At 37.7% G+C, this 14454-nt stretch overlaps 2 protein-coding genes across 3 annotated transcripts; one reads left to right on the top strand and one right to left on the bottom strand.

Annotated features, from left to right (window-relative positions):
• Positions 1-1844: 1844 nt before the first annotated feature.
• On the bottom strand, positions 1845-7532 carry isoc2 (isochorismatase domain containing 2). 2 transcript variants are annotated; one of them, XM_088326912.1, is made up of 7 exons: positions 7392-7532; positions 7175-7265; positions 5327-5531; positions 5046-5258; positions 4006-4076; positions 2057-2174; positions 1845-1987 (listed from the first exon to the last, which is right to left on the bottom strand). In XM_088326912.1, exons 3-7 carry the CDS (start codon positions 5459-5461, stop codon positions 1922-1924), a joined length of 603 nt encoding a protein of 200 aa, XP_088183038.1. In that variant the 5' UTR covers positions 5462-5531; positions 7175-7265; positions 7392-7532; the 3' UTR covers positions 1845-1921. The 2 variants fall into 2 exon arrangements, with proteins under 2 accessions (XP_088183038.1, XP_088183039.1); XM_088326913.1 differs by having other exon boundaries at positions 5327-5451; positions 7392-7530.
• A 37-nt stretch (positions 7533-7569) lies between these two features.
• atg12 (ATG12 autophagy related 12 homolog (S. cerevisiae)) lies at positions 7570-14310 on the top strand. Its single transcript, XM_088326914.1, has 4 exons — positions 7570-7686; positions 11299-11435; positions 11521-11583; positions 13913-14310. Exons 1-4 carry the CDS (start codon positions 7593-7595, stop codon positions 13970-13972), a joined length of 354 nt encoding a protein of 117 aa, XP_088183040.1. The 5' UTR covers positions 7570-7592; the 3' UTR covers positions 13973-14310.
• The last annotated feature ends 144 nt before the right edge of the window (positions 14311-14454 follow it).

Raw genomic sequence — 14454 nt, forward strand, 5'->3', positions numbered from 1 at the left:
GGTCTGATGAGACAAAGATTAATTAATTTGGCTCAGATTGTGTGAAACATGTGTGGTGGCAACCAAGTGAGGAGTACAAACATGTTTGTGTCGTGCGTAAAGGCAAGCATGGTGTTGGGAATGTCATGGTTTGGGGCTGCATGAGTGCAACTAGAGTTGGGGAATTGCATTCCATTAAGGAAAACACAAACTCAATCATGTACTGTGAAATACTGAGCAGAGAAAATCCCCTCCCTCCAGAAGCTGGGTCGCAGGACACAGTTCCAGCAGGAAAATGCCCCCAAAGAAACCTAACATGTCCAAGGCTTTTCTAAAGGGACTAGGGTAAAAGGGGATGGACTGGCCAAGCATGTATACGGATTTAAATCCAATTGATCATGTTTGGTGCATCCTTAAGCGGAAGGGGGAAAGCACAAGATCTTGAATATCCTCCAGCTCAGTCATGTAGGAGTGAAAGAGCATTCCAGCTATAATTTGTGAGGCTCTGGTGAAATCCATGGCTAGGAGGATTAGGTGGTTCTGCATAATCATGGTGGCCACACAAAATATTGAACTTCAGGCGCTTTTACTTCAGGGTGTACTCACTTTTGTTACCAGGGGTTTAGCTACTAATGCTTATATTTTAAGTTTTTTTTTTTGCACTGGTATATAAGCCTTGCACTGACTACCTTTCATTGTGCCAAAGCAATGTTTCCTCAGTGTTGTTCAATCAAACGTAATGAGAAAATCTCTGCAGAAACGGTAGGGGTGTATTCACTTTTGTGACATACTGTATAACCCAATAATTGTATTCTGAATCAGATTGCTTTTAATATTTAATTCAAAGTATTTTATTTAAGGATTATATTAAACAATATATTAAAATCTTATAGAATTGAAAAAGTGGAAAATCAATTCCAATTCTTCTAGTATTATACAATTAAATAGATAGATACTTTAACCATCCCCGGAGGGAAATTCACATTTCCAGCAGCATCCCTGAGCTGAGAACAATACAATAATAAAGCAAAAAGAATACACTATACAAATACCCAGTGTGACGTGCAAATGCCCACTTTAGCGTGTTATATAGAATATCTAAATAGTGCTACACAGAATACATATTGCAATAAAATTCGGTAATATGCAATGTAGGTGGTGTGGTTTAATGTGGGCTTTTACTCTGCCGGGTAGAGTTAAAGAGCCTCATGGCATGAGGAAGAAAAGATCTCTTCAGTCTGTCCGTAGTACAAGACAGTGACAGCAGTCTGTCGCTGAAACTGCTCTTCTGTCTGGAGAAACTGCTGTGTAGTGGATGCGATGGATTGTCCATGATTGACCGCAGCTTTTCCAGTTTTTAAATGACTGACTTAGTATTTTAAATCAGTTTTATAGTGATTTCAAATACCATTAATGTCATACTTATTATTTTATTAAATATTATATTTTGATATTCTCAAATTGAAAAAAAGGAAAATGTTTATTTTAAATCAAATTATTTTATTAGTTTGCGTGTAATATCTAATGTAAAACATTGTAAATTATGTTTTATATTAGATTAAATATCAAGATAAGTTGAAAAAAATATTTAATCAAATATATAAAACCCTACATATAAATTATATATATATATATATATATATATATATATATATATATATATATATATATATATATAAATTATGTATTTTTGATTGTTGACAAAGGTACAGCGTTGTAGGTTAAAAACAAAACAAAAAGAAAAAACATTCTAGGGTCAAATTGCTATTCTTGTGACTCGATTAAAGGAAATCGATGTCCTGCCAAATGACTTTCCACATTTGTGCTGTTCCCCAGCACTCAGACAAACAGACAAACTCGATTAATAATGCAGCATCCTTTTATTGAAGCACTTATGTACGTAGATGGAATTCCATAGATATACACCGTATATATTTTTTCCTCAAAGTGCGCTGAAGTAGGCAAGGAGGCCCGTGTCAGGGGACGGCTGCATCATAAGCTGCTGAACCTGAGTGGGAGCCGTCAAATCGGTTAGTATATACATGATAAAAAAATTATAAGTATAATATTGTGTTACCTCCTTAAAGTTGGGGTGCTTTGCGCCTTGCAGCAGCTGCAGGAGCACGGCTTCGGTGGTGGTTAGAAAGGCACCGCTCTGCTTCAGGCGGGACAGAGCAAACAAGCGGTCTGTCTGGCTGATGAAAATGAAAGAAAAAAAAAAGTAATACAGATTTTGAAAACAGAATACTTAATTACAATGAACAGTGCTTCTGTCATAATAATTTAACAAATTCAGATAATGTGAAAAATGTCTACAAAATAGTTTGAATAGCTTGAAACCAAGTGGCTAATATGAGTAGCTAGAGAAGGAAAATGTGAAAAAAATTATCAAAGAACTGGGATTTTCGCTTGCATGACCAGCTGTGGAAGGCGAGTCACACTGAGGGACCAACCAGGTGCAGTTAACATAAGCAGCCAGCCATTGCCTGCAGCAAAGTGTAACATAAGTGGCTAGAGAAGGAAAAAGTGAAAAATGATGCCTGAATCAGGGGACTCGGCAACATTTGCTTGCATGACCAGCTGTAAAGGGCATGTGACAATGAAAGACGAAGCAAGCTTTACACAGAGCAGCTAACAATCACAGCCAGCCATAGCCTCAACCAAGGGCCTAACACGTGTGGCCAGAGAAGAAAACTGTGGAATAAACAGGAGAATGATGCCTAAATCACAGATCTCATCGACATCCAGCTGTAGAAAGCTTGTGCCACTGAATGACAAATCAAATTATATCTACACAGAACAGCGAACAATAACAATAGTGGCAAGTCATAGGCTGCAGCCAAGTGGCTAACAAGAGTGGCTAAAAAAGGAGACAGTGATAAAAAAAATAGGTCAAATATACCTGGATCATGAAACTCGGCATCTTTCATTTGTAGAAAGCTTGTGCCACAGAACAGCTAACAATAATAGCTAGCCATAGCCTTAACCAAGGGCCTACCACGTGTGGCCAGAAAAGAAAAACGTGGAATAAAACAGGAAAATGATGCCTGAACCACAAGTCTCAGCAACATCCAGCTGTAGAAAGCTATTGACACTGGAGGGCAAAGCAAACTATTTACACAAAGCAGCGAACAATAACAATAGCGGCAAACCATACCCTGCAGCCAAGTGGCTAACAAGAGTGGCTAAAAAGGAGACTGATGCCTGAATCATGAAACTCGGCATCTTTTATCCGTAGAAAGCTTGTGCCACAGAATGACAAATAAAATTATATTTACACAGAACAGCTAACAATAACAATAGTGGCAAGCCATAGCCTGCAGCCAAGTGGCTAGAAAAGGAGAGAGTGATAAAAAAAAAAAAAGGTCAAAGCTGCCTGGATCACAAAACTCGTAACTTTCACCTGTAGAAAGCTAGTGCCACTGAAGGACGGATCAAACTATATTTACACTAAACAGCCGACCATAATAGCAGAGAGCCATAGCCTGCGGCCTTACGGCTAGCAAAAGTGGTTAAAGAAGAAAACGGGAGAAATGTTTTTCGAAGAACCCAAAATCACCGAACTCAGCGAGGTTTGGACGGTGAGTGGCACTGAAGGACAAAGCAAGCTTAATTTTCACGGAGCGGCAAACAAGAACATTAATGGTATTGTAAAGCCTCAGCCTTCAGCCAATTGGCTAACAAGAGTGACTAGAGAAGGAAACTGTGGAAAACAATTCTAGATAATATCCAGTCTCCAAATGACTAAAAATGGATTGAAAAATAAAAATATTGCATTAAAATAAATTTGCTGTCTGAATAAATCAAATATGAATTGAAAAGATATACAATAATCTATTAATAAACTATAACCTTTCCCTGCTAATTATTCAAATCAGCTTGAAAACGAAAGAATCCGTCTGAAGGAAATATGAATAAAGAATGTACAATATTAATTCTATATCTTCAATGACTCGATAAACAACTAACTTTGCTAACGATCCGAAGGGTTCATTAATAATAAAAAGCATTTTTTTCAATAACCACCTCCGCGACGACACGGCGTCCGCCACAATGTGGACCTCGATTCCTTTTTCTAGTAGGTCAAACGTTGTGCACTGAAATAAAAGGGCAAAGGTAACTCAGTTTGTCATTTATTTACCAAACAAGTTGTTAATATATACTGTACAGTGATACTTGAGCTACTCGATACGAGAAATTTGAGATTTCTTTCCAACCAAAGTCGTACTCGACACACGGGAGAAAATCCAAGTTACGAGAAGTTCCAGACTCTACCAATAGAGCCCGCTCACGGCCAGCTTCAGCTCCTCCCAGTTAGCGCATCAGTTTCCCGCCATACCGACCTGGGGCCTCATTTGTAACTACAGTGGAACCTTGGTTCTCGACCATAATCCGTTCCAGAACCCTGTTCGAAAAACGATTTGTTCAATCACCGAAATCATTTTTCCCATTAAAAATAATGTAAATCGTTTTAATCCGTTCCAACACCCTGAATGTTTACCTTGAATGTTTAACGTAAACTTAAAGCTAACCCAGGCTAATCGTACGTTCGCGTTATCGTAATCTTCCGTACGAAAGATTACGCTAACATGAACGTGTAAAAATAAAAAAAAGGATAAAGAAAAGAATTATGAACAGGATTTCTTACCTTTGTGGTGGTCAGCAGAAGGCGCAGGCAAGATCAGCAGTAGTTGTACGTACTACTTTTCTTTTTTCACCTGTAGCAACTTTGCTGCTTGCACTGACTTTCTTCGGAGGCATAATTAGGGGCTAAAACACTTCGAACACCTATATTAAAAACGAAAGCAAAACGAAGCACGTCCGCAAGCGATAACAGTTGGTCTCGAAAAGAGCGATCTACACCCGTACGCCGCTCAGCATCGCACCCTAACGTACGCACTCACGCATTACCGACGTTCGAACTCCGATTTTTGGACCGAACAGCGAAGCAATAATTTCTCTAAATTTTTGGTCGGACTCCGATTTGTTCGAACTGAGAGGCGTTCGAAAACCGAGGTTCCACTGTACATTATATATAATTATACATATAGTTGTTGTTTTTTTACCGCGATGCAAGCGTGAGCCTCGATGCCGCACAGAATGGCCTGCTTGGGGTTGCCGAGGGCCTGCATCTCCTTCTGAACCTCCTCGATCATCATGCTGAAAGACGTTTTAGCATGAGCCGTCAAGCCCTCCGCTCCCAGCTCTGGAACCGTTGGACCCAAACCTTTTGGGTACTGCTCAGTCAGGATGGCGGGAACCCCCAGAATCCGGCTGGCCTTTCAAAAAGTGGTGTTCAATGACATTAAAAAACGAAAGGGAAGGTTTATTTGGATTTTGCTACAACCTGGAGCAATCTGGCAGCGTTGCTGACGATGTTGGTGAATTGGAAGATGTTGGGTCGGAACTTTTCTTGCATGTCACACAGGAGGAGAACGGCGTCTTTGGTGGAGAGTCTGCCGATGCCTGCCACTGTCGACATGACCGCTTGTTTACATGCAGGCAGTAACCCAGTGGTGGGGAAACTTTTTAAGTCACCGGGTGCATTGGGTCTTTTATAGAAAGAAGAACAATATATCCCATTTTTCTCGGATCATTGTTGCTATTTCAAAGATGTTGTCATATCTGGCTGGTCAAAAGAGAAGACTGGCACTATAAATGGATGGATACAACTGCAGCATCCACTATAAATGTATATAGATGTCACTGGTGTGCCTTCAGGGCCTGTAAGGCATTCTCTGCTGGTCTAAAACAAATATCTGAATCATAGGGTGATAATGATATTTTGTCCATGAATACTTCCAAATTGTCAGCTTCCTTCCGTTGCTTCTCCCTGGTTGGCTGTTTCAAGATGTGTGCTTTCATATATAAACATTTAACCAATCACATTTTAGCCATTAGTTGTTGCAAGGCTCATAAATCTACCAGGGGGCCTACACAAAAGAATCCTAAAGGCAATGTACCTTAACATCAGTCTTTGAGAAGGCTGCTGGTTAGCCAATCAGATTCCAGGTAAGCATCTGAGTGCCTGCTAGCAAGCCTTAAAAAACATGTGGTGGATTATTGATTTTTGTCATTCAGTGGCACAAGCTTTCTACAGCTGGATGTCGATGAGATCTGTGATTTAGGCATCATTCTCCTGTTTTATTCCACAGGTTTACCATGGCTACGTGGCGATAATCCACCAAAGTGATTGCTCAAACAAACATTAAACTTGAAGAAAATGGGCTGCAAAAGGAAATGTATTGTGTTGATTAAATAGGGAAAGGCTGTACAACTCCGAAGCGAGCAAATATTTCGCAAGGTTTTGTCAGCCGCTTTCAGCCTAGTAGTAAAATCTCAAGCTCGAGCCGGAATTTTTGGCTGGGTCGGTATGTTCGGGTCGGGCTGAGCTACTCTCTTGCAGACTTTTTTTTGTTATCCACCCATTATTGTTTTTATTTGTCCCCATTAATACAGTCTTGTTTGACTTGGATTTCGTTACAAAAGACAGGTTTTATGTGTCCCGCGCCCATGCAGCGTGTGGCCCTTCACGCCCCCCTTTCACAGTCAGCGTTACCAGCTCCCTGAGCAGACGGTGCTCTGCGACAGCGGCGTCTGGGACCTAGAAAACCCAGCGCACAGCAGGGGACATAGTCGGTCAACATCACCTTTCCTCCACCATAGTCCTCACAAATAAAATAGGAAATTTCACTTCAAGAAAAACACGTCACTAATTCAGACTGGGGCTGAAAGCCTTGGTCTCAAATGCACGACCAACCACTGGTAGCTGGATATATGTGCGGCATTTTCACAATGGAGGTGTGAAATAAAAGGGAAATGTCCCAGAACAATCAACGAATATACATAAGGCTTTTTAGAGAGCAAACCAGAGTTTGCAAAAACTCATTCGGCTCTGCACTGCGTGTGCGCGCACGCAATCGTATGCATCTACATGCACAATATAAAAATGAAAAGATCAACCATCCTATTGCAATTGGAATACTAAATAAGAGCTTTATTGGATTTCTGTGCACATTTACTTGATTTGACATATCCGGTAATAGTCTGTTTCCGAAACAAATATTGTTTGCATATAAACTTGTTGTTTGCACCCAGGTTAAGAATATGTCTTTTGAACTGTGATTAATGCAAGAATGTTAAGAAGTTATCTTTTTAATCCCTTCTCATGCAAAACAATTTTTTGTTGACTTACTGTTGATGATTAACTATTTAGGCACACTGAAGTTCTCACTGTCCTCCTGTGACACACTGTTTGAAGTTCTAGCTGTCCTGTGACACAGCACCTGTGTTCAAAGAGAAAGTGTTACATCTAAGAAAGAAAAACATCAATTTCAATACAATAAACGCAAAGAATGTCTAATGTCTTGTTTATCTAAAGAAATTAACAACGAAGGTCAACAATAACAAACCTGAGCAGGCAAACACTTCCAAGACACGAGTGCGAGCTGCCAATTGTTTTGTGTTTTTTAAACCACGCCTTAGGAATATCCACAAATAGAAATGAGTGTTTGAGTGACTGGCAGTCGTAACAACCAATTAAAAACGGAAATTTGACCAATCAGTATTCGAGTTCCGGTAAGAGCAACCCAGAAGCACTTTGGTTGCCAAAGATGTCTGACAATGCGGAGTCCCCGACAGAGGCTAAGAAAACGGAGCCACTCTCACCCCCCGAAGATTCAACAACTGCAGAAGAGAAGAAAAAAAGTAAACCAGTTTATTTGATACACTCTCTTCTATCGTAACTCATAGCAAAGCAGTAGTAGAAGCTTTTTCCGGATTGTGACGCATTTGACAAATATTTTTGTTATTAACCAATCAGTTTGTTGCTTGCTAGGTATCTGGCCAGTGAGGGAGCAGGTTGCTAACGTGTTTTTCTTTTTGGTGGGTTGGTAGCCAATGCTAACGTTTTTCTATCTACAATAAAAAAGATTTTCTTTTATTCTTACATAAATACTATTCATTTCAAATTTCTTGAATACTCTTAAAAAATAAGCTATTTTAAAGTGAATTTCACAAATAATTGTAGAATTTTACATTCAGCTGAACTGTCAATTCTGTTTTTCCAATGTTCAGTGTAAATTCTCGAAGAGACATACAGTTAACCCTCGTGATAACGCAGTTCACTTTTCACGGTCTCGTTACTTCACTGATTTGCATCGTGCATTGCCTTCTGATTGGCTAAAAAGTCTCTGCCCTATGATCAGTTTTTTATTCAACAGTACAGTAGTCATTTAAATGAACAGTGTGTAATATTTAGTCAGGTCATGTATACTTGTCAAGTCATTTTTATTTGTATAGCCCTTAATCACAAAGAGTCTCAAAGGGCTGCGCAGGTTATGTGACGCCCTTAATCGCAGGGAGTCTCAAAAGGCTGCAGAGACCACAGACTATTAAAAATTTCAGACTACTATTACACCATCCCCCGATCTAAAACCTACACGAGGGCAAGGAAAATCTCAAAAACCTCAGCATGAGGAAAATTAAGAACCTTGAGAAGGAACTGCACATGAGGCAACCCCCCTTCTAGGATGAGCAGGCTGCAATGGATTTTGCATTAACAAACAATAAAATTAAATATGAAATATAAAATAATTAAAGTATAATATAAAATCGAAATCGGGCAGCACGGCGGGGCAGTGGTTAGCGCGTGTGCGGCACAGTTCTAAGGTCTCGGGAACCTCCTGTGTGGGTTCAAATCCATCTACCGGACTTCCTGTGCGGAGTTTGTATGTTCTCCCCGTGCTTGCGTGGGTTTCCTCCGGGCACTCCGGTTTCCTCCCACATTCCAAAGACATGCACTTCAGGTGGATTGGCCGGTCCGAATTGTCCCTAGGTGTGAATAAGCGAGGGAGTTGTCTGTCCCCGTGTGCCCTGCGATTGGCTGGCAACCAGTTCAGGGTGTCCCCTGCCCACTGCCCGATGATTGCTGGGATTGGCTCCAGCACCCCTGCGACCCTACTGAGGATAAGCGGTGCAGCTGATGAGATGAGATAAAATCGAAATAAAATCAAAAAAAAATCAGCTGAAGGGCTTTAAGCCGCTCCTAGTTGTAAAAAAAACAAAAAACATTTGGATTTAGATATTGGGTAAAATACATAAACTACAGTATACGCGTGCATTATTTGATAGGTATCGACCGTTATGGGTTACTCAGGGCCGAGTTTTGAGAGTAAGTAGATAATCGATATTCCGAGTCGATAATCATTTGCTGTAAAAGCTTAAAAATTGCCATGAGAAATGTATAATAATTCGAAAACAAACAAAGAATGTTACAAATTCAAATGAAACTTGTATAACTCTCTGAAACCTTTTACAGTAAACACATTTGAATTTTAACATAACTAAAATGACTTATCTCTTACTTAAATCCGAAACAAACAGTGCAGAAAATAAAATTGGCAGCAACTTGTATAAAGGTACATGAAAATGGCTCCCTGATTTTTTGTTGTTGTAATTTTTACAACAATTAAGTAAAAATGTCAAAACAACCCACGTGACTTCAATTCACCTATAACAATAAGTGCAGAAACCAATGGAAATTTCAACAGAGCTCGCAAATTTAATTTATATCTGTACATTCAAGGAAACTGTGCGGGTCAGATGTATCGACATTTCGTTCTGTATACACGTGGACAAGAATGACAATAAAGTATATCTGAATCTGAAAATTGAAAAGAATGGGCGCTCCTGTTTTAAGAACAGTTTGACTAACTAATGTCGTCTATCTATCTATTTATCTACCTTGGTCATATCCCTCAAGAGGGGTGACCGACAGCAGGACAAAACATACAATAACAAAGAAAATAACAGGGAAAGAAATAGCAAAAAACACACACAATTTTGGCCAACCCAAATGCCCCAACACCCAAACAAGTTAGGCACCTCGGCAAGTTGGTCATGGTTTCGTCCCTCCAGAAGAAACGGGACACAAGAAAGCGGCCATGTCACTCTGGTCAGGGTGACACAACACACTTTTTTGTTCAACAGCAGGGCTCGACAGCTTTCTCTGGACAGCAAGGCAAAGAAAGGGGGGCGGGAGACCGAAAGGTCTCGCAAACCCTAGTTATAGGGACACTAAATGTGAGAGGATGTGGAAGTGAGGCGACTGAGTGGAAGAAAGAGGAGATCGGAAGGATGATGACTTAAAGGAAGGTTGATGTGTTAGCCTTGAGTAAAACAAACTAATGTCGTGATAAGAGCTAATGTATCAGTGTCCATCTGAACCTGCTACCCTAAGTTAACTACACTTTTTACTCTCTTAATCACAAACATGCTTTTCTACCATTAACTTTTTAAAATCTCAATACTATTTCTTTCATTTTCCTTGATTTGTCTCCTTCATTTTACTACTTCTCTTTTTCTTTCTTTTTTTCTTTTCCTCCTCTTTTTTTGTTATCTTATTGTTTCCATCATTGTTTTCTTCTTTTTTTGCTTTTCTTTCTCTTTTTTTCTTGTATTTCCTTTTTACTTTTCTTTTTCCCCTTTTCTGTTTTCCCTCCTTACTGTCTTTCTGTCCTTTTTTTTCTTTTTTTTGCTTCTTTCCTTTTTCTTTTCCTTTTTTCCCTGCTTCTTTCTTTTTGTTCTTGATTTTTTTCTCTTCCTGTATTTTTCCTTTTTTTCTTAGTAATAGGCTGGTAAAAATAGACGCACGGTACATTTTGGTCATTTTGAGTCTCCTTAGTTTGTATTCTTTCTGTGCTTTTAGCACTTGTTTTTGGTGGCATTACACAATGCAGTGAAATCTAGTGGTCGAATATTACACACTGCCCTTTTAAAAATAGTTTTTAGCATACTTTTATTTTTTAAATACTTGTTTTAGCCTGAAAAAAAGGGGTTTGCGCCTAGGTTTTAATCTATAATAGAGTATTTAATAGTCTAATAAATGTAAAAGGGTTTTACTAAATGGATTTTTCTTATCACAGGTTCTTTTTGGAACACCACCCTCGCGATAAATGAGGGATCATTGTAGTTGGATTTCTAATTGAAATGAATCACTTGATTGTATTGTTGAAGTATATCATCTTTAGTCACCAACTTTTCCTATCTTGTCAATAATGGTGACCATGTGACACAATTGCACTTTAACATTGAGATTTTAGGGTACCATGTCCGCACTAGTAATGTTCACATGGGTCATTTATGGGTTTGGTGTTTATTTATTGATATATACTGTGCATATTAATTCTTAGGATTTTGTATTCTCTTTTAATTTCTGAATGAATAGATGCTATAAGCAAAGTTTTGTCAAACTTATTGACAATAAGAATAAATATTTCCAATCTTAAAAACCACTTCTCCCTTTTTTTCTATGTCTAGTCGATGTCCTGTTGAAGGCAGTTGGAGACACGCCCATCATGAAAACAAAGAAATGGGCTGTGGAAAGGAGCAGGACAGTGAACTCACTTTCTCAATTTATCTCTCGCTTCCTCAAATTGGACGCCAATGAGCAACTTGTGAGACACAATTTTTGTAGCTTTCTCATTTATCTTGATGACGATTGGCACATCATTACAACAATTTACCTGCATTTCTTTGCAGTTTATTTACGTAAACCAGTCATTTGCACCATCACCGGACCAAGAAGTGGGGATCCTCTTTGACGTAAGTGGTTAAAACACTGTTTCCATGACCACCAGGATTTAATTTTCAAAAATAAAAAGTAAAGTCACAGAAGGGTTTCCATGTCTGGATCTTCAGCTCTCTTTTCATATTTTTTTTTTTTTAGAATAGATTTCAGGGTTTGTACGGGTGCTTGAAATATTTGCAAATGCATGAATTTTGATGTTGTGTTTTAAAGGATTGAAAAGTGCTTGAATATTGGGTGAAGTGCTTGTAAATATTTAAAATTGTTCATCTTTCTAAACAAGACTGCTTAAAATGACATTGGGACTGCTCTCTGGTGGCTTCACTTTTTCATTGTATCTCTTTTCCATTGTGATTAACGGAACCCAGCATTAGTTTGTATGGTATTGTCCTATGAAGCATCATCGGCCCCCCACAGGTTGGACCAAAGAGGATAGGTTTATGCTATGCCTAAACTTGATACTATAAAATGTGTATTAGTACAATGATTACGCATTACTTATGGACAGTTTTTATGCGCCGTGCATAAAATTAAGGTAGCCTTTCCCTGTGGATTATTTCTATCGAAAGAACTTCCTGCAACTGAAAAAGTAAGCTATATTTCTCAGATTCCCAGCAAATTTCTTATTTAACGGTATTGGCGAAATTGTAAAATTGGCTTTGAAAAACCTTGAAAAGGTCTTCAATTTTGTCCATGAAAAAGGTGGACGGACCTTGAGATTTGTATTGCATATACCATCATTGATAACAGTGTAGTTGTGGGCAGAGGAATGAATGATTTTATGGGCTGTAAGGTTTCATGATGAAGTCTTAAGGTGAACTCAACAAAATGTTTGCTTCTTTAGAGCAGTATTTTCAACCTTTTTGGTGCAGAGGCACCCTTTTTCCTAAAAAAAAGAAAAATCTGCGGTAATTGTTAAATTCATTTCTTGGACCAGTTTTATCTGTTTTACTAAAAGCTAAAAATATCATGTTGGCCAAATCGACAGTATTAAAATTTGTATATTTTGTGGTCACGATGGCTTAGGAAGTATTACTATTATTCATTTTGGTTAATAATTCTTATGTAATTTAGAGCAGTCTTTTCAGCCAAGGCACACCGTTTTCATGGATTAAATCTTGAGGCACTCCATCTAATGTTTAAAAAATAATTTCTAGAACCAGTTTCATGTTTATCTTAAATTATCATGTTGGGTAAATTGACAGTATTAGGATTTTTTTATATAATTTGTGGCTAAGGGAGTAATACTTATTATTCTATTAGGTTAATAATTCTGATGTAATTTGTAAATAATATGATTGTACCGTACTTGTTATAGTTTCGCTATATTTTTATCTTGTTTTTCTAGAAAAAAACAAAAATAATTACTATAAATGAGCAATATGTTATCTAATTTTCTTTACTATGTTGTAACTGTTAAGAAAATATAAATAAAATAAGTAAATTTAAGTTTTTTTTCTTAATCTGATCTATTTTATTATTGTTGTCAGAGAATCCTTAAACAGCTTCATCAAACCAAATGACTTGTTGAATATATTTCTCTGTACTAAAATTTTTATAATCGGTTCAAACTGCACTGGTCAAACCTTTAATTTTACGTTTTCTCCTGTTTTTTTTCTAGAAGTATAACACAAATAATACTTAAAATGAACAAAAATAATTTTCCAGTGGATCATTTTTCTCACTATATGTTTTGTTTTTTTGTCAGTAATAAAAATAAGAAAATAATAATCGAAATCAACAAAACTATGCGCAAAGTTTTTACCTAATTTCATTTATTATGTTTTTGCAGTGCAATCTTAAACAGTTTCATCTAACAAAATACATTGTTAAATATATTTCCCTGTACTACCTCATGAACAGATATTTGTACATTAAAAAATAATAATTCTCTGCCGCATCCTTCTGATCACCCTAAGAAAGCATAGATACTAAACAATGGCATGCTTTTTTGCAAAAATAAAATGTAGTTTTTTCCTGTTAGTCAACCAGGATGCACTGTCAAACTGCAAATAAAAAATCTAGTTGATAGTGAGAGTTCAACCTTTTGGCTTAAATTCACAGTCTAAGTCAATAAAAAAAATAGACCAAAAGAATACCAGTACCAAATCGATATAGTGTATTTAAAGCAAACCGCATTTAGTTACTTTGGCCAGCAGAGGTCGCCAACCGCCACAGGATCACTGTGAGAATAAATCCTTGGCTTCATTTAAAGTGCTGGTGGAATTTTTTAAAAAAAAGAAAGGTTTAACGTCAAAATCCAGAATTGGGTGACATACTTATGTGCACATGTAATCTTTGCAACTTTTTAACTTGGATTATTTTGTATTCTTCTTTCTCTTTCAGTGTTTTGGCAGTGACAGCAAACTGGTTCTGCATTATTGTAAATCTCAAGCATGGGGTTAATTTCAGGTTTTCCACCATTTTGAGGACTGGGGACTTAAATGAGGCTTTATGAATATTTTCTTATTACTGAGACCGTACCTAAAACTCATGCCCTTTTCTTTGTGTTGAAGCTATTTTTTCATACAAACAATCCAAACTAAATAATATCTTGCAGTCTGCTTAAGTAAGCACAACTTTATTTTTTTCCTTAATGACAAGATTGCCTCATTTGCATGAGTTCGGGCAGGCGCTCACAAAAAAAGTCAAGGAAAATAATATTTTGCCTCCATTAACACCAGGAAGAATTTTTTATGTCTTGTGTACATATTGTAAATAAATGATTAACGTTATAAAAGTTATATTTGTTTTCATTTTTTTTATGAAGTTAGCAGTGCATTTCATACATGAGCTTACAAATGTATGTAAACACTTAATTTTTCAACACCCCCCCCAAAAAGGACGTACTTCAGTTCTAAGGTAAGCAAATTCCACCAGTGAACAGC

Source organism: Urocampus carinirostris, chromosome 2, assembly GCF_059441175.1.
Source record: "Urocampus carinirostris isolate Australia breed hairy pipefish chromosome 2, RoL_Ucar_1.0, whole genome shotgun sequence".
Taxonomy (NCBI): domain Eukaryota; kingdom Metazoa; phylum Chordata; class Actinopteri; order Syngnathiformes; family Syngnathidae; genus Urocampus; species Urocampus carinirostris.